Source organism: Lagopus leucura, unplaced genomic scaffold, assembly GCF_019238085.1.
Source record: "Lagopus leucura isolate 7727_CA_CO unplaced genomic scaffold, USGS_WTPT01 Super-Scaffold_100002, whole genome shotgun sequence".
NCBI classification, from domain to species: Eukaryota; Metazoa; Chordata; class Aves; order Galliformes; family Phasianidae; genus Lagopus; species Lagopus leucura.
This window is the reverse complement of record NW_024962263.1, coordinates 24,862,726-24,887,732: the sequence shown is the minus strand read 5'-3', so window position 1 is coordinate 24,887,732 and position 25,007 is coordinate 24,862,726. Positions and strand designations below refer to the sequence as shown.

Below are 25,007 nucleotides of genomic sequence, written 5' to 3'. Positions count from 1 at the left end.
GTGTATATAAAACAGCATTTCTGTCTCCCTAACTTGGCTTCTCATCACTACCGTGACTCTCAATATATATTTAGTTCATGCAGTAGGCACCATTTAACTTTCCATACTAAAATACATGTTATTTTAGAAGACAGAATGTAACTTATTCCATCCCTCCAAAATTACAGCCATGTTGTTTTCTAATGTCATTGCAAAACTATGAACTCCCCCCTCAGGGACAGTGAGACAAACTTGCTGTCACTGTTTACACACTTCTTCACGTATCTCATGCACAGTATGCAGATAAGCTTCTCTGGCCATACAGGCACTATACAGAAGTCCACTGCTGAAATATGTAAGAAGTTGACAGAACAAAAAGTGACGCAATTAATTTCTTGCTCATGCAGAAGAGCTTATTCATAATGATCTTTGCTGTGTTTTGCTGAGATGGAGAAAGGTAAAGGGTGGTCTTGTGTTTTTCTGGGCACAAATAAGCTGCTTGGTGACGTTTATTGCGTGTTCTTCTGTAATGGTTTAACTACAGGTGGTGAACGGCTGTTAAAAGGATCTAGCCCAGTAGCAAGAGCTGTGTCAGAACCAGATGATACACTGGCTGTACATAATTGTTAAGTCCTTTATATCCTTTGAATGTGCCTTAAACATCAGGGATTTATTTTTCTATTCAGTTCCAGTAAGCAGATTCTAAATCGTGGTCACTAAATCTCTGTCATTTTTCTCATGACTGGAGAAAGCACTGAAGAAGAAGATGCAGTCCTTTGTAAAGGTAACAGCATAAAGCGTGTATGTTGCATTCCCTTACATGTTCACTCAGCTTGCTGTCATAGTACTGGAAATAATACCAGAGACTTTGCAGACTTGGAGCAGAAGTTGGCCCTGGTGTAATTCCTTTGAATATAACAAAATATTTTCTGGTTAGAATAAGCAAGGGACTGGACACCAGTGAATCAAATTGTCTTTCTAATCTCATTTCCTCATATTTAGCTCTTTGCTTATTTATCTACTTCATAATGTGTGGAGTAGAACTTAGCTTCCCATTTCCCACTCTGACTAAATATTAAAAAGTTTCTCGTCTTCTAACTCCCTTGAAGCCCAATTCTGCCATACAAGTGGTCTGTGGATAAACTTTGTTTATTCTAAGTGAAACCAAATTCCCTGTTTTCCCCTTCCTTAGTCAGAATAAGAGATTAACTTTGTGAGTCTCACCTTTAATAACTGGGTAGCATCTTAAATGTACTCTGTGGGACTTCTAGAAACTGTCACACCCATACCAGTGGAGAAACTTTCATTTACTCACTAGCAAGCTGGACTAAACATCTGTGTCCAGCCAAGTACGTGCACATGGTGTGACTGTGTGTGTCCCCGAGCTTCAGTCCCTAGTACAGATTGGAAGTTAGGCTTCATTTACACGTAATGGACCAAATCAAACAGGGTGGTAGGTGTTCAAAATGGCATGAAAATTTGTGGTACAAGATCCTACTGATTCAAGTGTAGTCCTGACACAGCGATGCAGAAAACAAATGGTTGAAAATCTTGTGTTTTCTGTACCAGGTAGATGATAATGCTCATACCAAACTACTCGTCCAACCTCAAAGATACTCATACTCAGCTTTTCCTATTACCACTTCTAAGCCAGTAAGCACTCGCTAAGATGACTGCCTGCTTTCTTCTAAGAAATTGAGAATTCTGTCCATGCACATTCACTTCTGGGTTTTAGGGCCTGAGGGAGCAAAAGGCTGAGAGCGGAGACAGAGCCTCTTTTGTCAGCTCCTTTTGTGGATTCCATAATTGGTTCCTGGCATGGATAAAAGAATTACTTTCCAACCTACTGTACCATAAGCGAAGGTGGGGTGTAATGGAGGACAGAGACCTAAAGAAGATGGAGGAAAGAATGAGAAAGGAACACTGTAACCGGCAAATATTTTTTATAAGACTATTGTGATTAAAAGATGAAAGTAAAACTGCTAAAATATATATGGAACCTGTCATAAGCAGTGCTAGAGGAATAGTTAATATTTTTCATTCAAGCTTATTATGAAGGTTATTATTGATACCTAATTTTAAAAAGTTTTCCTCAATTTTTGCACTTGATAAGGCGTTGAAAAAATTTTTTTTTTACTTTGTAAAACATTGAAAATTAATGAACATTTTTTCTCAGCCAAAATCTATTCTTAAACTGTTCCTATATGGGAAAGTCTTTGACAAGAATTCAAGAATTCTTATAATTCGTAATCTGTACGAATTATAAAGGATTATATAAGAAATGTATGAACATTTTAAAAAGCTAAAGTACTGGGAAAGTTTTAGAATTCACAGTAAGAATTTTCTGCAGTTGGCTGTTGATTGTAACAAAAGGAGCAGTGTGGAAGCTAAATAGACTTTTCAGCTTGACTCTTTATGAAGGCAGCTTAATAGTGGCCAGCTGAGTGCTCTAGAAGGGCCAGCCCATGTCGCTTCTTGTTATTAGGGAGCAGAAATGTATATTGGAGAACTATCGGAAGAACACATTACTATCTCAGTTTTATCTGACACTCTTTTTGGGTACTGACAGTCTCTCAGACACGTTCAATCAGTGATCAGGAATGACATGATTGTCCTTTGCCCGGTAAAACTTAGCCTGCTTTCCTCCCAGAGAAAGGAATTTTTTTTTTTTTCCCCAAAAGAAATATTATTTTGGCTAAACACAACATATATGGATATTTTCATGATCAGTCACGATTTAAAAATATATGTTTTTTTTTTTTTTTACTTCTTTTCTACTTGCTTTCAGAAACAGCTGTGCTGATTAACTGACCGGTCTGTTAAAGAAACTTTGAGGTTTAAGTGTCCGAGTTTTCCAAATGAAAACATTTGGTCAAAGGAAGAAAAAAAACCATGCGTATACTGTAATTTGCTTGTTTGCTCCACTCCCCTGTGGACATGCCCAGCTTCCTTTGTACCTGGCAGCTTTCCTGTTCTGTATTCATCAAGCTAATCGATGTGATTCAGATGTTCCTCAAATAAAATCATTTGTCTTCAGTTTACTCCTACAAGGGACACAGATTGTACTAAAAAGGCCTTTTTACACTCCCAGGGTACACAAAATACAAGTCACTGTTCATAATACAAGGCTTTGGCAGCACAGTGGTTGAATTTTTTTACACAAAAAAATCCTTGCACAAGGCAACTCCTTGCAGTTTTCCAGGAGTTAAATTAGTGCCTGTGAGAAAATTAGCAGACTGAAAGCACAGAAGTCTTTAAACTTACATGCCATGATGTGGAGAGTAATAACAAGCCACCAACTCAATTCTGCACTGGTCCGACAGGGGCCACTCTAAGGTGCGAGGGTTATGATGAGCTATCAGGAGAGTGAAGATAAGGTTAGAGCATTACAGTATAAACTGTACTGTACAAACTGGTACAGTAATCCATCACACATGTGTAAAATTTTCCAAGCACAATCGTTGCATAGGTTTTTTGGGGATAAAAACCAAAATCTTTAAAAGAGATACTTATAAAGGAAGAGATAGGTGGAGAAGGAAATCTCATCACTTTGCTTTTAAAAGACAACTTGAATATTAAGATTTGTGTTTCCTTTTCTTGTTCTTTGTTTTCTACTTTTCCTCCTCCAGACCCCAAGGTAATTCCTTAAGCAGTTCCTGCTTTAATTACTCAGTTCTCTAGACATTTAAAAAAAGATAAACTCTTTGTTTAGTTTTGTTGTAGTTTGTAGCCTCTGTCTCTCTGTCATGAGATGAATAAATAGATAGATATTCTTTCTCTAATAATTTATAAAGGTTCTTCTACTTCTTGATGAAACTCATGGAATTGAATTTTAGCACTGTTACCTTTCCTGACTAATTCAGGAAAAAAAAAAAAAGGCCAATTTTTAGGATTTAAAAGTTAGAGAGTTTCATAGACAAACTCATAAACCTACATCAGTGTGATGTTCTCAATTTTATTTTTGTGAGAACTGAGGCTAAAAATTAAAAACAGAAAATTCAGAATTTTGCGTAGGAAAAATGAGCTTTTATGCTGATCGTATTCAGAATTAAACCCATTAACTTAGGTGAAAAATTTCCCAAACTAGCATGTCTGTTCTGATGATATGCTCATAGTGAACCATCATATTCTAGAAATGGCCCTGCTCCAGGAAGGCACTTCAGCATGCTTAATCGGGTACCCCATTATACAGCATGCACGTTATTATTGAACGAACTGTGTAAATGAAAGTCTTAAAATGCTTCACGTGAATAAAAATGCAGATAGATTTTCCCTGTGGGGATTCTTCCCATGGAGGAGATACCTGCAGCTTTGCATTTTAATCAGTAAGTGGTCCGATCCAGCTCCCACTGCAGTCAGTGGCAAAACCCACCTGATTAAATGGAAGCAGGACCCGATGCTAACAGTAAAATATGAAAGGGAAAAATTTATTCCAAGTCAGTGCTGAGATGAAGACCCATTTCCAAAGAAGAGCTTTTCTTCCATGAGGGTGCTGGTCACAGGAGTGCCAGAGAAGGTATTGCCATTAACATTTTGCTATACACAAACCATTACAAAGCATAACATCTGCTTACGACGTTTGCCTATTTGCATTTCTTCCTGCTGGTATTCTAAGTTAGCAGGGAAGGAGAGCCTGAGAGCAAAGCACAATTGATGAGATAGCTTGCTTCAGAAGAGGACTGTGAAGGAATGAGCCAAATTCAGCTCTAACTTAGGTATTCTCATCTCTGCTTAAGTCTGAAATGACCTGATCTAGTCCATGTGTTGTCAAAGGGTGTACGACATGCAGACATGACTCTGCTTGACAGCAGAGCTGTTCTGTGAGCACCATGTTCTCCACCTGTCCCGTATTCCCTCCTAACTGAGCTCCTGATGAGAAAGTTCTCACCGTTGTGCATGTCTGAAAAAGATAAAGGTGGCTAGAGCCTGAATAGGAATTTGTGGTACTCAGCAATTTATTCCTGCCCCATGCAGTGATTTCTTGGCTATGTCTATGTTACTGGAAAAAAACAGCTGTCCTTTAGTGTCCTTCCTACAAGTAGTGGCCTCGATGGGCCTTTACACAGCTTGTCAGTAGCTCTTAGCTGACAGCACAGTCCCAAGCAGTGTGTTTTGTGACAAGCATCCTGGTCTTGGTGCCCTTGGTTTGCACACTGCCCAGCAGGAAGTCTCATCTGCAGGACAGCCAAGAAGTGTCCATTGATAATAGCACAATGCCGCTCTGAGGGGTCTTATGCAAGATCTTCGGGGAGAGACTTCATACACTCTGGTCTTCGATTTCGTTAGCTACGAGAGAAATTGAGTGTGAATGCATAGTAAAATGTGAAAATCCTTAATTCGGAAAAGAAGTATGCTTTTATAGGATAAAATATTCCTCCAAATGTAACTGACAAAGTAAATCACAACCAAACCATATTGAAGGGTCTGCTGGAGTTTGAACTTTGGAGAGGAAGCAGGTGTTCTATTGATGATGGTCCGAGAGGGAAATAGTCTGGTAATGTACAACAAAGGAGGTAAGAGTGAGCTTTGTGTCGTTGTACTACAGACATGTATGAAAAGATTTTCATATCTAAATTTGGAGCTAGCTACTGCAAAGGTATTTATATTATTGGTGGTTAGTCTGAAGTGTGTTTTGACCAGTTAAATGGAGTTATGTTGTGCTGTCCTATTTGTAAGTTAGACAAGTGGTTTGTGCATGAAACATTTCATTTTCTCAGGGCTCTGTCTGACTTCAGGCAGTGCTATTGGTACTGTTCTGAACTAAGATAGAAGGTGATGTAAGGAAGCATGATGGATGCACTGAGTGGGGAACCAAAGGGAAACATCGTGGTTCTGAATGGACTGAGGTGCTGTGAGGATGAATGAAAACTCAGCAAAAACTCAACAAGGTGATGAAATTCCATTTAGTTATCCTCCACTCCAGTCCAAAGTTCACTCTTAGCTGTTGCTACTAAATGAAACAAGTTTTTTGGGGTTTTTTTGCCCTTACTGCACAATAAATCTATATTGTTAGGAAGGCACCACACATATTTTCTTCTCACTTGCGCAGTATTTCTCAATAGAAGCACTTATATGCACAAAACAAGTATACTTTGTCCTGGAATCAGAACTGAGCTGTTCAAAACTTTTTACTTGTATGCATGTTGTTCCTGATGGCCTCAATAACAGAGAGTCAATTACAGATAAACCTTATTCTTTTCCACAGTTCTCAACTTCTAAATCACTCTCAATCAGAAATAAATGCACAGTTGGGAGTGGAATGGTATCTCTGTAACACAGAATGAGTTCTTAAATCCCACAAGTGTGTGGGTATGCATGTTTGGTTTAGGAGGATTTTTTTTGTCTTTTCCTTGCTGAGCTTGCTAGCAGCTAGTCTCTGGGGAAAGAAAATACAGTTACAATGCAAAAGTGTTTTATGGTTCTTTTCCCTGGATTGTGGTGGCAATAGGAAACTGTAGTACAGATTTGATGAAATTGTTAACAGTAGAGACAGCAAAGAAGGGAGTGAATTGACAATAAGAGAATGGACAGGGAAAATGATGGAGAAGTTTAAGAAGAAATGTTGAGCAAATGTCCTTTTCTTCTGTGGTCCTAAAAATCACCTAATGAAGCATTGTTTTATTGCATAGGTGCACTAATCATTTCTGGCTTTAATCATTATACCGCATACGCTTTTCAGACAGTTTTACAGTCTGTACTCAAAGGTGGCTCATGAAAATCACCTTCACAGTCCATTTGTTTAGATTCTGCAGCATACTTGAGTTGAAGCCAACCACCTCTGTAAAGGATGCAGATTACCAAAATCTATCACTTATGACTAATAATTGCTAGCAAAATGTGGAGAGTGGTTTATTTCTCCATCAGGCTTATTATGTCAGACAGTTTCTGTTAGATCTAGAGTTTCTTTTCCCACAAAGGCCTCCAAAGAGCCCCAGTATGGATCACAACATGTTTCTGGTATTACATATGATGATTTATAAAGTACAACTCTGAAGCTATCTGTTGTATACACTTAAATATACTTCCACACTGTCCTGCTTCTTTAATCTGTGCTGTTGGTTTGTTCATAGTCTTTTGAGCTGCACAGGTGAGGCACACTGCCTTGCTCCTCGCACGTAAGTAAGGAGAGCCAGGAAAGCATCCTGTATGTAGTTCTGACTTACTCTTAAAAAGTGACACCATCATACTTCATGGTGTGTAATAGGAAGTGGAAAACTTGCACTATTAACTCATTTTTCTCCAAGCATGGTGATAGTTTTCTTAAATTAATCAAAAGAAAAATCTATCTACTTGCACACTTGGTCTTGTTTGCATTAAAGAACATTTTGCTCTTCGTGTCGCGTTTGCGAAGGATTGGAATCTGTTATGTCTAATCTTGTAGAAGAAGGTTGAGCAGTTGAGGGCTATACTGTGGAGTCATCAGAGCCTTAAGATAAGGTCTTTGTAAAACGAAGGAACTAGTGAAAAGTGAGTTTGAAAGGAGTGCCAGAAGGGGAAGGATAACAATCATTATAACAACAGTAGGAGTATTTTAGGACGTATCAGTTTAATAGAGGCCAGAGAGATTTCTGTAGTCATTGAAGAAAGGACTGTGGGGAAAAAAATAGGGATAATAAAGTCCTATGTGTTAATTTCCTATTTAAAAATCTGTTACATTCTTTTGAACTTCTTTTTCTCTGTTTTCTTGTGTGGCAGATGGTAAAACTGGAGGTCTGAAATGGGAAGAGGTAGCAGCCATTTACTTGAGTTGATAGTTTCTGGTTGCAGATTTTTTGCAGTAAGAAGAACCGCATTTAAAGAACCTGTTGGCAAAGAAAACATGTATGGGACAAAAGGCTAGGAAGGAGACTGAAAATACCTCATTATATGAGAACTGCGAGTCACATGCGTGACTGCATGAATCAGCAACGTGCCCTCATGGTGATGAAGCACTAACCACATACTGAATTGCACTAGCAAGAACACAGCCAGCAGATCAAGGGAAAGGATTACTCCCTTCTGCTTGGCTGTCTTGGAGCCACATGTGTGCTCGTTGTCCAAATGTGGGCTCAGTCTTGCATTCTCTCAGACAAGATACTGACAAACCAGACCAAAGGCAGCAGCCTGGTAGAAGGTCTCTGAAATGGCTGGAGCACATGTGCATGGAGGTGCTGAGGTGCACAGGACTTTTTGATCCTGCTAAAGGGAAGGATAATGAGGATTTGAATGCTGTAGTGCAGGACGAGGAAGGCAGAGCCAGATTCTTCTCAGAGGTTCACTGCAAAAGGCTAAGAGGCAACAATAGCAAGTTGGACTGAGGAAAAGAAATTAATTTGGCATAAGAAAAAGTTCATCATGGGGAGAAGCTCTAATGTTGCCCAGGGAATGATTTTTGATTTTCTAGTATGTCTGTGGTGTCTCTGTGCTTGAAGAGTTTAGGAACTCAGCAGATCAAGGCCATGAACAGCCTCATCTAAGCTGCGTGTTAGCCTTGCTCTGAGGAGGGTGTTCACCTAGGTGACCTCCAGAGGTACTTCTTGAATGAAATTTTTCTGGAATTCTATTAGCTAAATGAACTGAGACTACTAAGCTGACCTACATCTTCATTTTGGAGGACTGAAGTTGTAAAGCATCTTCACCATCACATTCCTTGGGCACATCTTCAGCCGCTGCAGGGCAGTTATGGGAATTGAACAGAATGCATCAGAGCTCAGTCTGTTCCCTGACTTCCCTAATTCTATTGTTAATGAATAACAGTGCTATTATTTAAATAATTAGTATTTAAATTTAAAAAGTGAAAGTAGGCATGCAGGCTCAAGTATACTAAGAAACACGTTGAATGTAAATTGCCATAAATTCAGAGAAGATAGCCCATTCTGTCTTGTTCTTTAACTGAACCTATACTTCACGTACAAGTTTTTGATAGATGAGCAGAATGAGTAAAATATAACCGGTGCACATTGTACCTGTGTGAAAATTCTTACACTGCTCCTGCGTTGCTTATTTTTATAATCTCTGTTAATCACTGCCATAATTCCCCATCTTTTTCCACGAGGCTTCTTCCAAGTACGTGAAAAAATGCACACTTTTCTTGAACACTGATCTTTACTTTGTACTGCCAGTGCAAAGAATTAGAGCAACTTTTTGCCTTGCTAGAAGTTTTAAGTACTGTCAGTAAAATAATTGTGTTGCAATTTGGGCATCATTATAAGAATTATTATTCTTTAACATGATGAAATTTTAATATTTTTAACAATTTTAGTGTAATAGGCCATTTGAACTACAGCAGAGCAATTTCACTCCATGAAAAGAAAGTTTTTTCTCAGTGGAACAAGTGGTGAAAGAAATTGGAAAATAATTGCCAACCGCTTAGGGAGAACTCAGAGGAATTATAGGAACTCTGCATCTCTAAAATCAGTACGAAGTTCCAGTTTTTCACATCAGCTGCTATCTCTTGAAAAATGCCTTTGGTTGTAGTCTGTCTTTGAATGTGACAGTAAACAACCAGCAGTGTCATAAAAGCAGGAGGGAGGTCGCAGCTCTTAGTGAACAGTTGCACTTTGTCAGGAGAAGACATATGCCTTGTATATAGTGGACTCTGAGGGAGGGGTGGTTTGGTCTTCAGTGTTGTGGACTTGGGTTCTGATTTCGTACATCTGGGTGAGACGTGCGTCTTTTGAACACTTCAATCTGATCTCAGTCCTGTTTGAAGTAGATGGTGGTTATTTTCTATCAGTAATCAAAGTGAGGATTTCACCCATGATTGTCATTTTGTATTGAGTTTAGTCTTCATTTCTGAAAGTGTGTATTGGCATTTAAACCAGGTGTTTATCTATCTCTCCGTCACTGGCATTCTGTGTGAGTAATATGTACGTATATGCAGGATCAAGCAGCACAAGTGCAGATATGGCTCTTCTGAACTCAGAGCTCAGTGTTCTCCTAATTACTTACAGCTTATTGAGATTAAAGCAACGAAATCTCTTTTGTATTAAACAAGAAGCTTGCATTCTTTACTGATGAGCTACTCTCCCCTTTGCTTCCTGATGATCAGGGGCAACATTCCTGCTAACAGCTTCCCCAAGAAAGCCGTTGTCGGTTGTGGTTGACCTAATTGTGCAGCGACAGGCCTGGTGCTGGGGAGCAGGGCAGAGCTGTGGCAGGGGCACTCCTCTGGGCCTTGCAGCATCTCCTCCTGTTGTCCTGAGTAGGTGCAGGGCAGTGCAAGGCATGGAGGAATGCTGATTGAAGCTGTGGATGAGATATCACACAGAAATTTTAGTAGAGTTGGAGACCATAATCCACTTGAAGTCAGGAGTTGAACTCCATGATCCCTGTGGGACTGTTACAGCTCAGGGTATCCATAGTTGTAAGTGGGTTATGTCTGACTGAAAGAAGAGCTTGGCACTGTTACTCCTTCAGAAATTCAGACAGTCTTCCAAGGTACAGCAGTGTTTCAGTAGTATGCTGTCTGTGGCAATCGTTATTTGTGTGCCAGGTCATGGAGTAAAAGCTCAGTTTTCTGTATCTCAACCCGGATGTTTTGTGTCTGCATAAAATCTTGAAAATCAGAGACCAAACTGAAGTGTTGTTAGCATTATGACAGAGAAGAGAGCATCAAATAGTAAATTTTTCCTTTGTTTGGCCACAGACTTACCTCAGTTGGCTGCCACTACTCTGGTCATACAGTGCTCAGTGCGTGGTGTTTTTGTGCATGCACACTCAGTGTGAGGAGAAGATACACAGAAATTGTAGGACAGAATTGCATCTGCTACTGCTCATTACCTGGTCATCTGTGTAAGACTAGAAAGCTGTAGAAGCTAGTTTCTGATTCCCCAAGTCAAGACCACTCAATATGTTGAGGTGGACTTTTTGTGTTGTGTATTTTCTGAGGAAACTGCTGTGTCCTCATGTGGCCTGGACATCCTCGTTTGCACAGTGCTTAGTTTGCACTGGTGAAGACTTGTTCAGGTGTGTGAAAGGAAGAGCAGGTTCTTACTTCAACCATCCAAGGATAGCTCCAATTCACAACAGCTGAAAGATAACATAGAACTTCAGCTGTCAATATTCACATGTGTGCCCACGTGTTGAGATAAGCAGTAGTGATAATCAAAATATTTTACCTCATCAAGCAACTCTGTTGACATGTGTTAATGCTGGAATTAAAGGATCTTCTCTGTGAAGATAAAAGATGAGGGAACTGCTTCAACAAAAGTGATAGACTTGAAGTGAGAGAGTCATTTTGGTTTTTCATGGGAATTTAATCACTGAATTGAAAGGTGTCTTTCTGTATTCCCGTTGTTTAGATGTTGCTAAACAAGAAGGCTCTTACACTGAACAGGACGATTCAGCTGCCAAGACCCAGGCATAACTGATAGGGATCTGTTCACATGTGCAGACACTGATAAAAAGAGAATCAGTTTTCATTCTAATAGTATGTGTGAAGAACGGGCTGGGGTGTGAAGGTCCTGCGGCAGGGCACCTTGCTGGATAAAACCTCTGAGAGAAAAGGATTTCGCTACTGCAGTACGTGAATGAGGCTGTGTGACCAAACTATAATCTGAAACAGATGCCAGAAATAGTTGGAGGCAGGCAAAAGGAGGAGCAGGAAATGAGAGAGACAGCTCAAGAGGAAAAGCCTGCCGCCCTGGTATCAGGAACTGGAAGCAGGTACTTTGTCACAAACTGCAGGATGAAGATCATTTATGGCATCCTGGTGACAAATGTTGTAGCCAGTATTATGTTGAGGTCCCTTTGCATCAAAATATACTGCATTGTGCATTGGTCCAAAACTTTCTGTGTGCTTCTACTCTTCACTTTCCACTTGTGATTTCTTTGCTGTATCATACTGTACTTTGTTCTGTTTTTAACCTATTGTAACTTTTACTAATGCTTTGGTGGTAGATTGATGCTGGGAATTTTTGTTTTTAATTAAAAGCCAAGCAGGCCATATACTCTTACCTATTCGTTCAGTGTATTTTTCTGTGGGTGTTTATTGCTGGGTGTTTAATGTCAAGTTATTCTTATTTCTCCTTGATACTGGTGTTGTCCTAATTGTAGTTCTGTCATGAGCATACCATAATGCATCAGTGTCACATAATTCATTCCTATAATTGATATTTTTACATGGAACAATCTCTTGGATTTAATCTGGAACCTGGAGTTAATGTTACAGAAAATAAGGTCAAAGAAATGGAGTAACATTACTTCCAAAGTCACAATAGAGTCTTTGGATCATCTCCCATCATTAATATTGATGCTTGACAGCACTTACAACTTGAATCATGATTTGTAACCCTATGAATTTTATTGCTTCTGCTGTCAGAAATCAATTTCAGTACTTAATGGTGTCTTGTAACCTCAGTCAAGGAGAATGTTGGTTTGGTTTTTATTTTAGTTTTACTCGAAGCTTCACTAAGTTACACCCTTTGAAGATTATTTTTGTAATACTTTTTTTTAACAAAGTTGCTGTCAGTTCCCTGACTTAAAGAGAATAGTTCTGTGTATACAGTGTGATACAGAATTATTTCTATGATTTTCATTGACATGTAGCTTCATGTATGCTTCAAAACTTGTAGATTATGACTTCAGAAATAGTGAAGTGTATGTTTAATCTTAGTCACACTTGTAGACATAGGACTCTTCATGTAATTAACATCTACCACAAGTGTCTGCAAGATCAGAACATAACCAATTTTTTAACCTTCCTTTTGCTCATGGATGTTGAAGAAGAAAATGAGGCACACTTTTAATTATCAATTAAACATTCGTATTAGTCTGTATTGATTCATTATGATCACAAGTAGTGTGTTTGAATTTGCTTCTGTCTTCAGTCACTCTCTGAAATTATTGACGTTATTAGCCATTCTCCTTTAATAGTGTGATTGCAGGGTGGAGTGCAGAGTTCTACATCACCTAAGGAAAATAGCAAAATTGTATTTCTTACCAAAAAAAAACACCAACAGAACAAAATGTTTAAATGATGTGGTGCAAAAACACGCACAAAAAAAAAAAAAAAAACAGTAACAACAGCCCACAGGTATTTCATAGGAAACAAACTAGATCAGAACATGAAAAACCATACCGTATCTAATCATCTCTCATCACTTGCAACTCTTAATACAATTAAGCATGCAAAGAGCGTATCCCTTGATTTCTTTTACATATGACTAAAAGCTGGGAAAGGTTCTGCTTTGAGTTGCGTCTACTTTTTTTTAACGCTACTTGATTTTTTATGCTTTGCTAAGAGATTATTGTTATTCACCCACTCAACACATAGGAAATTGAAAGATGGTAAAATAAAGTGACTCATCCTGTGGGCCATGTGTAGATTTATTATACCAATTCAGTGTCTTACCTGGGAAATGCTGCTCATTTTTATCTGTGTAGTATTATGGGAGATAATTTGGCAAAATTTAAAAGGAGCAATTAGACGATGTCATCACAAGCGATAACAGGAATCATTTCTTGCATCCCATCATTTAAACTTTAGTTTAGTCGTCTCCAGAAACATTCAGCAAATATGGAGGAATGTCAGTTAGATTTCATCTGCACCTTCATATGCACTTCCATGTTAGGTGCCATGGTGTCAGACTGCCCCTCTGCTACCATCAGTCACACGGCAAAAAAATGTAATGAATATTGGTGGGAAGGTTTAACCTCTGCTCCCATACCAGCATCTACCTCTGACATCATGAGACAACGTACTGAAATAGGAGGCTGTATTTTTAGAGCAGCCTTTGTACACAAATGTTGAGCTCTGGTCTACTGTACTGTTTCTAAGGGATTTCAGGTATTCATTTTCTACTTACAAAGCAGTAGATCTCTGTATTTATTTTGTGATGTTGAGCTCTGGTCTACTGTACTGTTTCTAAGGGATTTCATGTATTCATTTTCTACTTACAAAGCAGTAGATCTCTGTATTTATTTTGTGACTACTTTCAACTAACTTTACTTGGTGTATTTCATTTAGAGAGCCTGCTGCCTGCACATGATAATTTTTATGTAGTGGATGATACAGTTATGGAGCTATCAGAAGTAGAAGAAACAGCATCAGAAAGCAGCTGCTTTGCATCTGAGGACACTACTGAAGACTCAGGTGTAGTAAGCTCCCCATCTGACATTGTGTCACTGGATTCACAAAATGACAGTACGAAGTTGAGAGACATCAAGCTGGTGAATGGCTACGTGGACTCAGACGTGATCTATGGTACAGAGACTTGCTCTGTAAAGAACACGTACTGCACTAACGTGGGATGTGCCAGTACTCCACGCAGGTAAGAATTCATTTGAAGCCAACTCTTGGAAAATATTTTGCATGTCCTTCTTGCAGGGAGGCATTTAGGAAAGCCAGCTGCTGCTTCTACTTTCTTCTGCTCTTTCATAAACCAGTACCAAAGCCAGGTGACTCCTCCCATTGAAGAAAAACTGCGCCAAATCCCCTCCAGTGACATGCTTGTAGCAACAGGCAAAGGTCACTTTTCTGTTTGAACTTGTAGTTAAGTTTCTTGCTAAAGAGTGCTGCCCTCCAGAGTTAATTTCTCCCAAAAGTTTGAAGTAACTTTGTTACAATTTGGCTTCTGTTGTGGTTCTGATGGTATGTGAAGTACTTGAAGTGATATTTTGTATTGATCTAGAAAAATAACTTACAGGTCATAAATGGAAAAATTCATAAAATGGGAAAATTCAAGCCATTTAAAGTCAAGTAGAAAGGATATATTCCATGAAATCTGGGGGTTTATTTGTGGGTGTGTGCATGTACGTGCATATGTATGTTCACTTACTGCTAGCTTCCACTGGTGTTGTACCTTGGTGTTTTTTTACATTTCTTTTTTTTTTTCTTTTTTTTTTTTTGTATAAACAAACATTGTGCTGCAGTTCTGTAGGGAAGTACAAGAACCTGGAATTTAACTAGAAACTGCCCTCAATCAGAAGTGACTCTGACACTGTTTGTTTGCCAAAACTCACATAGTTGGTGGCAGGGCCACAGTGGGAACCCAAAATTTATAGGACTTTGCAAATACAAACTGGCCAAATAGGAAGGAAGCTGTGCCTTCAGCGAGGAGGGTGGCCTGGTAATACTGACAGGGATCCACTCTGTGTGATGCTGCCGAGTCATGGGACAGAGGCCAGAAATTCCTCTGAATTCTCAGTTGACACAAAGTCTGTGCTTTCTGGTCTGTCTCCATTCAGCTACTAATCTGTAGCCCCTTCATAAGAACATGTATCATGACCTAGTTATTTCCTTCCACACATTTCTGAGGGAGAACTTCATCCTGGATCATGCAGTGGATGATGAATTAGGTATAAACTAGGCCAAGTCAGTATTTAACATATTGGAATGATTTCAGGGCTTTTCTTTTCTCATCAATATCAAGGGGAACAGGGTCAAGTCTCATTGAGATATTTGTTCAGAAATACATTTTACTTCTGATTTTTCCTTCTGCAGTGTTTTAGGTCCTGAACATCAAACTGATATAGTTTGGAATATTAAATAGGCTGGTGTAGTAGTTACAGTTACTGTTCCAGACCTGATCCAAAAAAACAACCTATTAATTAAGATAATTAAGCAGTCCCAATTTTCCTTACAATCAAGGATCTAAAAGGTTAAGAAAACACACATGTACATTTAGGGGAAGAAAAAAAAAAGAACAAAAAACATTGCCACAATACTGAGTGAAAACATGAAGGCAAAACACTGTAAGAAAATCCTAATCAGTGGAAAATATTTTGGACTTTTTTTAGATTTTGGATTTGTTTTTGCCACATAAACTAAATTTTTTATTTTTAATATTTGGAAAGGGTACTTAAAGAAGAGGCAGCAGGACAATGTGACACAGTGTGACACAAAACACATAATTATTAGAATTTGCAAAAGCCACTGACCTGGGGAACCATTTAATTGGCTGGTCAGCAGGACTGCCACTTGCCAAGTGGGAGGATTAGAAGGTGGAAAGACATACAAGGCTGCAAGAGCACAGCCCATCATAATCAGGGAGGTCATGGTCCCCCCTGCTCTGCATTTGGGAGTCCAGTTCTATAGTACTGCATCCAGCCCCGAGAGGGGATGGCAAACTGCAGAAGGTCTGTAGGAGAGCCACAGAGTATGAGGGGGAGAGAACTTTCGGGTTGCTCATCTTGCAAAAGCAGTGCGGGTGTGGAGGGATCTGACTGCAGTCTCTCACCACACAAAAGGAGGACTGTGAGCAGAATCTGGATGCAGAGGCTTCTTGGGGTACACAGTGGAAGGAACGATAGTTACTAGCTGTTGTAAAGGAAATAAAGATGGAATATTAGGTGGAAATTCCTCAAAATAGGCAACGGAGCATGTTGCATAGAGAATTCGAGAAATCTCCGTGTGTGGAGGTTTTCAGAACGCAGCTAGACAAAGCCTTGGAAAGACTCAGCTGACTTTGAAACTATCCCTGCTTGGAGAAGCAGGTTGAACTAGGCTCTCAGTCTACACTTAGGTGATTTTAGTATTCTGAATATTCTGTATCTGTCTGATATGTCCATAATTCGACTAATTAATAAAGGACATAATTGGGTTGGGGATTCATAATCCTTGAGGTCCCTTCCAACTCAGGCCACTCTGTGGTTCTGTAATTAAAAAAGGAGAGGAAATAGGAGATGGTTTTGTTGCTAAAGTAGAGGGTTTCATTAATTGTGGGTATTTTAGTCTCTGGGACAGCAAAATTATTTCAAATCAACTTTAAGGTAGAGCTGAAGTCTAACATTTATAGTGGATTTTATTCTCATGGCAGCAGCCGTGGAGACTGCCGCAGAGAAGATGCTAATAGTAAAATCTTTAAACTTTTGTGCTCTGAATGTGCCAGCAATGTTTGAAGGTAAATCCAGTCCCACTGCTAACGTATTTTTGTAGAAAAAACAGAAAATCGTGCTCTTCTAAATCCTTTTGAGATTAACTTGCTGAGTTTTTAAAAGCCACTTCCCAAATGTAGAGGGGAGGACAAAACGGCCGTGGGTTTGTTTCTGTTTTTTAAGCTATTCATATTAAATTCTCGTTTTTCTGGGATTTAAATCAGTTCAGAGTACAGCATTTAGTACAGTCAAATTTGGAGTGCATCAATTTCAGCTGCTGTTGTCAGAGCAGCCACCACCCCAGTGATAAAATCTGCTGGGAGACCTGACATTATGTGAGTTCTTGTGATGAATGAGCTGCTTTGAGGACCAAAGCAGCTTTCTGAATTCCCAGACAAGTCAAAGTGCAGTTTGAATGAATAATCGATACCAAGCTACACAGAGTTTTAAATGTGTTTCAAAAACTACAGAACTTGAAGGAAAATTTTACATGGAGTTTCACAAATCTTTTATGTCTTTTTCCAGTCCGTGTACCAAGATCTAACTCAGTTCTAAAAGGAAGGTATGAAAAGATAAAGTTAGAGAACATGTCAATACTATAAAGAAACAATAGTTAGCGGAAGTGAAATAGCGTCCTCCTTGAGTCTGAGCTCCACTGAAGCCAGAAATTGTAGTTAATTTGGCCCAGGGTTGGGGGGAAAAAAAGTTAATAAAAATCATGGAAATATTTAGCTTTGAATTGTAAAGCTAGCAAAAACTGGGGCTTTTTACCCTGTGAAATAACTGTAATTCTGTATACTACAATCATTTTGTACTCTGTGGGTAATAAAAACTACCCTTAACGTGGAAGCAGATTATATTTAGAGTGTGAAGAGGCTATAAGGAAGGACCAAGTGATCTTTTGCTTATGCACCCTGACAAACTTTAGTGAAGAGCACAGTCAAGCCCACAGTTCTTGAGTATATTTGTTCTGAGCTCTTAGACTGCGCTCCAGATCATGAAGAGTATTTTGTCATGTTGCTTATTTGGTTAATTGTGTATGTATTTTTAAATTTATTTTGCTTGGAGCTTCTGGAACCATTCACTGCATGGAATGTGTGGTCTCTGTGCAGCAGAAATGTCTGATAGCTTTAGAATATCACAGCAGGATCTGTACCTCATCTGTTACTGAAGTCAGGGATAGAGTGGAGTGCTGAGGGATGCAGTCTTCAATATGCAATAGGTTTGTCTGCATGTAGCAGCATAATAGTATGGACAGGGTAGTAAGTCATGTACAGACTTTGTACGTACAGAAATGGCAATTGCAACATATTATGAATCTTGTTCCTAAAGAAGATAGACAAATTTCTAAAAGAATGTCTCCAAAGCCCAGGGATTTCCAGTCCTCGGTAGTCTTGCTTTTCAGTATGTAAGAACCATTTGTATGTGCACTCTTTTTTGTTCTGTTTTGGGTTTCTTGTTTAAGCAGCCTTAATGCGAATAAACAGAAGAGTTAGTGTGTAGAGTACCAAATCACTCAACCCTTGGTTCTGCTTCTAATCTATTAAACCATCTTTGTCTCTGCCTCTGATATGCCTGTCAGCCACTTACTGTGTAAAATTCTGGACACAGTTATGATATCTCACAATATGTTTATACAGTGCCTGGTAGAGCAGAATCCTGATCTCAGCTGGAGGTGACACAGGATAACCCCTATAAATAATTGACTACATATGATATTGGCTGTGAATGTTTTAGTAACTGCTGACTCTGAACACAGTACAACATAGTTCTCTTTCTTCGTATCCTTCCTTACAGTTGATTTGTGTTATGTATCTGTTCACCAAATTTTAATATATAGTGTTAAATGAGTAACAAGAAAACCACAAAGAAGCTGAAATGTTGCTTATGTAGCAGTAAGCACATCTCATGATCTCACAGTGTTGCAACTCTGTCCTCCCATACCCCCTCCTTTCCCATCCCTTGTATGGTGTCATCATGCAAGCTCCTTGGGGCAGGGATCAGTCAATTTTATACGCCTATAAAGCATCCTGCACACCTACTGTCTCAAGCTTTATAAATAATTACACATTAAAAATTATTTTAAAATAATGTTATTAGGGATGCTAAGTCATGTGCTCAAAGTTAGCTAACATTAATAATAAGACCGTGTAACCTTAGTTTCCCCCCTTTAACCTTAATTTCCCCCATTTTATGCACTATGATAAAGTCTCTCGTTAAATGGTCATACTCATTTTTTCTTTCTAAGTTTCAGAGCTCAATTAATGGAGCATGTATACCAGTTTGCTCTCAGTTCACATTCTCTTCTAGAGCCAGGACCATTTAATTTCCTCTTGCTCTATCTTACTCATCACACTAGTATCCATGTGCCATGCAGACTTTAATTAATTTCTCATCCTAGTACTCATGTGAGGTGAAGAGGAGGCATTGTGGCATTATCTTACTGCGGAGAAAAAAAGTCGATGCACAGGGTCGAGGCAGACCAGTGACCATGTAAACCACACAGGACCCATGTATGTCAGAGCGGTGAGCATTCAGACAGCATTTCATGTATCAGAATGCACCTCTCATTTCCTCCAGACTCTGTTTTTCAAAGGCATCTAAGTGTTTTGGCACAAATAAAATAACAGAATGCTCACAGGCATGATGCACGTTGTTGCCTTTGGACTGCCACCTATCAAAGGCGTAAGGTGTAGGTAGCTGAAAGAAGAGTTAAGGGGCCTTTAGAGTGGGTTGTCCTACCACTCAGAGCACTAAAATACTTCAAAATACAATATGTTTTATTAAAGTTTAGAAAGGTTTTTGTGGGATTTTTTAAATGTATGAACTTGCTGGTTTGAAAGCTGAATAAATGCATCATCATAAATAGTGACTTGTAAGGGACAATAAGACGAAATATTCTCCAAAGGCCTAAAAGGGATTTTCCTCTCCCTTGAGTTCCTCCTGTGTCAGTAGCCATGAAGGAGGATTATTTTTTCACGTACAGCTAATTGAGGGCGTAGGATGGGGGTGGGGAACCCTGCAGAGATCAGTTCATGCTGTGGATCTGGACAGGGAGAATCCCGTTTCCTCCCTTTCTCTCGGGAGAATTTGTTACCTTTGGCTCTGGTTGTGGTAGCTGAGCTGTAGGGAGGAGAGGGAAAACTGTTCTCTTTGTTACCAACCTGAGAAATACTCAGCTGTTTGCTACAAAATTCTTTGGGTTTTGATGAGTTAGATTAAAACAAATGCTTGAAAGGATAGGGGTGGGTGAACTTGTTCTGCTTAATTTTCAGCCCATTCAAATTCAAATGTTACAAGGTTTTGTGTTCCACTTGGGAAGGACAGGGGGGAAAAAGAACTTGGTAGCTGGAGAGAATTTAATGATGAAGCAGGTCAGAGGAAGAGCAAGTAGAATTGTGAGTGGCAGAAGGCAGTCAGAAGGGAGGGAGAACTCTAATGAAAATAGCACTATGTATACATTATATATATACACATTTGTGTGTACAAATATACTCTGTATAGTTACTTGTCACTTGTAGCAATCTTAGAGAAATACTGGAAAGCTTTGTTTTGTCATTCCTCTGTAAGATAAGTTTCATTTTAGCTGGGTGGACATGTGTTTTACTTTTTTGGAAACAGAAAGGTACTGTTGATAGGGAGGAAGGAAGAGAAAGGGTTAATGTGACAGAGAGAACTTCGTGGGTGAAAAATTACTTAATTAAGGCCCAGATGTCTGACAGATTTGCAAGCCTCTGCTCCTTACATACTTTTGCTAATTTCCTTCCTTATCTCTGGCTTTCCCTTTCCTCTTGTTCCAGAAAACTCTTTCGATTTGGATATTCTCATACACTTTTTTTCTGGCAGATGTTCATGGAGGGAAGGTACTAATCATATTATGGTTAAGTAATAGATACTCACAATCACTGCAGAGCAGGAGTGCAGATTAGCCTTTCTGCTACACTTGTTGGCTGGAAAAATTGCTGTATACTTGAGAGCTGTGTAACTCATTGGATGTTAGGAAGCAGCTTGGGTTGCTAAAGGTGCAGCAAAGGGCTCTGCTCTTTCCTCTCCTATTTTTTTGTGTGTAAACCAGGAGAGGTTATTTAACCTCACTGTGCCATCATTTAACCTGCAGTGCTACTGTGCCCAAGTGACGTTGCTTTATTAAGATTTAAGTCAAGCTAGTTCACTTCCCTGACTATTTCTGGCGATCCTGTCTGCCTGCGGGCTTTCCTATTGGGAAGCTGTTGCCAGAGGCCAGTGCAAAGAGGGGGAGTGGGGGCATGCTTCCAGCTGTATAGCAACTGCAAGCTGCTGCCTCTGCAGCCTATGAGAGGACTCTGAAACGTATGAGACATACATCTGGGGCTCTGGAAGCTTAAATCATCATGGTATGTAACAGGCTTAGAGATTTCTAGCATTAAGGGACTGAAAAACACAAAATGCTATAAATAAGCATAAATTTTTTCATTTGCTTTCTATTTCTGACTGATAGACATGGAGGAGGACTGTGAAAGGTCCATAAACATATCTGCTGCAGAAAAACTATTTTCCTCCTTCTCTGTACTTGTAAATTCCTATCTTAATCAGGTGGTTTTAAATCTGAGGTCAGTACTGGACTTCTGTTATTCTAGGATTGGAAAACAGGTTAATCTAATTTCTGATTATTTTTATTCAGCACAGATATAAATGCTGCCTAAAGACCACTGCAGTCCCACAGAAATAAAAGTAGAACACACACTAAGAATTTGGAACAGAAATGATATTTGCACCTTGCTCTCAAAAAGTATGCACAGCCTTCTTTTAACCGGCTGTTGAAGAATGTAAAAAGCAAGGTTACATGGCATCCAACAGAATATGAATGTGTGTGTTTTTTCCTTTCCTTAGTTTCTGCCACTTTCAGAAATCTTGCATGAAAGACAATTGAGGACTTTGTTAACTAGCCAGTTCTAAGAGGGATGTATTTTCCAGTACATTAACAGTCTACTGTCAGCATTTTAGCAGTATGACCATTTTCTTTGGTCATTCAAAGCTAGAACTTTGAAACTTCATGCTCACGTTCACAGGAGGTAGCGTTAAGCAAGGATTTCATTTGTCTGGTTGTAGCCTCAGTTATTAGAAAGTCCATTCCTTATACTGACTACTCTTCTTTCCTTGAAAGGAAATAGAGAAAAAAATCATCTAGCTTAAGAAATGCAGAAAATGGAAAAATGGTCCCTAAGATTTTGTAAACTCCTAACTACTCTGGAAAATAGTTTCCTCCACTTCTGAAGAGTACTTTGCTGCATCAATCACAGAAGCAAGTGAATAAGCACTTTGAAATTACTTTGTCATTTCTGGCCTGCTTGAATAGCAAGTCATATTAAAAAACAATGCACTTTCAACCATGCTTTCTACATCATTCAACATCAGCCTTTTCTGTAACACCAGCTGATCCTAGGTGGAAGCATTTATGTCCCCAGCATTTATGTAAAAGGAGAATATTTTCAATCCATTTTGAAGAGGAAGAATTTGGATATATGCAGCAAGGTTAAATTAAATCCCTATTAGCAGACTGAGAAGACACTTGGAACAGAGAAGGTAGCCCAGATGCATCAAAGCCCAGTGCAGAGTCACCATAATACTAGTCTTCCACGTTGGTCAGTTCCTGTTGGCTGCTGAAGATGCATATGGGGAGCTGCATGCCCTCATGTCCATTGAGCCTGGTCTTAGGGAAGCCACTCCTTCCTCCTGTGCACTACTGCACTGTGTGCCTTTCTGGATATGACTGTTACAGTGGTTCCGTCTGCCCTCCCCAGCTGGTGATTTAGAGGAACTACGGTCTCAAGATTTTTTATTTAATCAAGGTAGCACAAAATAGGTGAGGCTCTCAGAAAGCATTCAGTGAACTTGAGAAATGTCTGCTGCCAGTTCTCTTGCCTGTTGCTTTTCCAGCAGTCTCTATCAGTTCATGTTGTGTCTGTCAGCCCCACACAGATGTCTTGAGTGCCCTGCATTATTTCAAATGGTACTGAGTGTCCCAAATGGACAACTGGATCTTTTCCCCATAGTTTAAATAGCTCTGTGTTGTATTTTCTCAGTTATGTTGGAAGCTGCGATCTACCTCTGATTCCATAGGGGAGGCATTCCGGAATTCCTGAGAGGTGCCCAGAGAAGCCTTGGTCTGTTGTACCATTTGCAAAGCCCCAATAGAGCAAAAATGTAGAACAAAATGGCAGCTTCCGTTTTTGCAAATCTGTTGTACTTTAGCCGTTCCGTTTTTCTTTTTAATGCATTTCAAGCAAGATTTATCAGAGATTTTCTTCTTTCTTAGAGTGTAAACTTTCTCATAAATGTCTGTCTCTCATGGCACTAATTTGACAAAATGCTGCAGTAAGTTTCATTTTGTCTCCAACTGTGCAAATGACTGCTGAGGAATAATTATGTATTGTAGCCTGAGCTCAGTGGAGCACTAAAGGCGGTAGTTTAGTAGTCTCTCTGCTCGGTTCTGCACTCCTGCACAAATCTCAGCTAATCTACATAAGTAATAAGTGAGGAGGCTTCCAGGAACCATACATGTTTGCCATTTCGAGCTTGTGCTAAAATACTACCCATTTTTAACACCTCACGTTACCAGAAAGGCAGCAGAAAGGTTATCAAGTTGTTCCTTAAGTCAAAAAAAGCATGTGTGAGAAAATGCCACTGGTAATGTTTGTCCAGAATGTAAAACATAGTACTGGAATAAGTCCTGTATTTTTCTTGGATTCTGACCAAAATAGAGCTGTCAACAAAAGAAAAGTGTGCAGCGTTAGAAGGGAAGAAGGCTTTGAAAAAATATTAGAGGCCCTCTTGTTTTCTTTTCCCAAATACTGTTGTGTGAAAGAGTCTTTTTAGGCATATTTATAGACTGTGTGAGCTACTGGAAACTACCAGACTTTCACCTCTCAAAACACATATCACATTTTAAATTCCCAATGCTAAGAATTTAAAGAAGAGCTCTGTGATTAACATGCACCTTCTGGCTTGCTTTTTAGGTGAGTTTGGAGATGAATTGAACAATAGCTCTTTTAGGAATTTGGAAATGCAGAAGGAAAGATCTGCTTTTTCTGAAGCTCCATCTGTAAAGGACTGAGAATCCTTTCATTTTCAGTGCATTGTTCTCTTTCCTTTATAAAAATTCTCTGAATTGGGTAGTATTATCCCATTTGCCTAGATGAGGAGATTGAAGCCGAAATTGAGAGGCAAATTACCTACACTGCATAAGTGCACAGAGGATAATGAAAGACACCTCTGCTGACTGTTGCACCTATGAAGGAGAAGGTGATTTTTCTGAGTCTTTGAAAGATTCTCCCCGGTTGTCATGAGAAAAGATCTGGTCAGTGCAGTGAACCCTGTTTGGAATCCAAGAATCTCTGTCCCAGGCCCCAAATATGTTTTCTATTACATGAGTCGCCCATAAAATTCTCAAGCCAATTATTTTCATTATTTGCTGGAGAAAGCCCAATACCAACAACCTTAGTAATACAGATTTTGGCTGTGTTGAAAAGGAGTCAGGCAACAGAAGAAATCAGGTAGCAGAAGGTGGTGAAGTTGCGTGGCCTTCGTGGAACAAGGTCACATTCTCTGATGGAGGAGATTTAGACATTTATTTTCCAAGGTTTTTCTCAAACCAAAGCTCAAAGCGCCTTCTTCACTTTCTCTAAGTAGCTTAGAGAAAGTCTCAGTGAAGGTCAATAACTTGCTTCCAAGTGTGGGAAACTATCTCATAAGGCCAGTTTTGTAAAGAAGAAAACAGTGTTTGCCTTCCATACTGCTTAGATATATCGTTCAGCTGCTGCACAGTTTTGATCGTTTTTCTCAGTGCAAAATAGAAAGTTCTTTCTATTATTTTGCAAATAAATGGTGCACTCAGGATAGCAAGTAATTTTTTAAATTATTTTTATAAAATTTTTCACTGCAAAAACAGTAGGACATTCAGGTGGTTCATAGTTCTTGCCAACTTTAGGTTGAGAGAGTTTTGTGCCAGGCTTCTGCTTAGTTTGAATACTGCAGTAAGCTTAAATCTTGTCAGTTTGTCAGATGAGTGGTCTCACTGATTTGTGTGTGTGAACGCTGCAGGCTACAAGTAGGATTGCTGTCTTACAGAACCAGTTGCTCCTATTAGAGACTTTGACTGAATTGTGTCACCCTCCTCATTATCCATCCTGGAGAAAACTGAGTTCATCATGATCCTGAATTACGAGAATGAGCCTGAGCTTCATCAGTTCATG

The 25,007-nt window shown here is 39.3% G+C and overlaps 1 protein-coding gene across 6 annotated transcripts in view; it reads left to right on the top strand.

Moving 5' to 3' along the window:
- The window catches only part of COBL (cordon-bleu WH2 repeat protein), a 150,729-nt gene that overhangs the window by 111,416 nt on the left and 14,306 nt on the right, over window positions 1-25,007 (top strand). For all 6 annotated transcript variants that reach the window (XM_042868795.1, XM_042868797.1, XM_042868793.1 and 3 more), the window contains one exon: window positions 13,928-14,231. In XM_042868795.1, coding sequence (XP_042724729.1) covers window positions 13,928-14,231 — 304 coding nt within the window. The remainder of the gene's footprint in view (window positions 1-13,927; window positions 14,232-25,007) is intronic.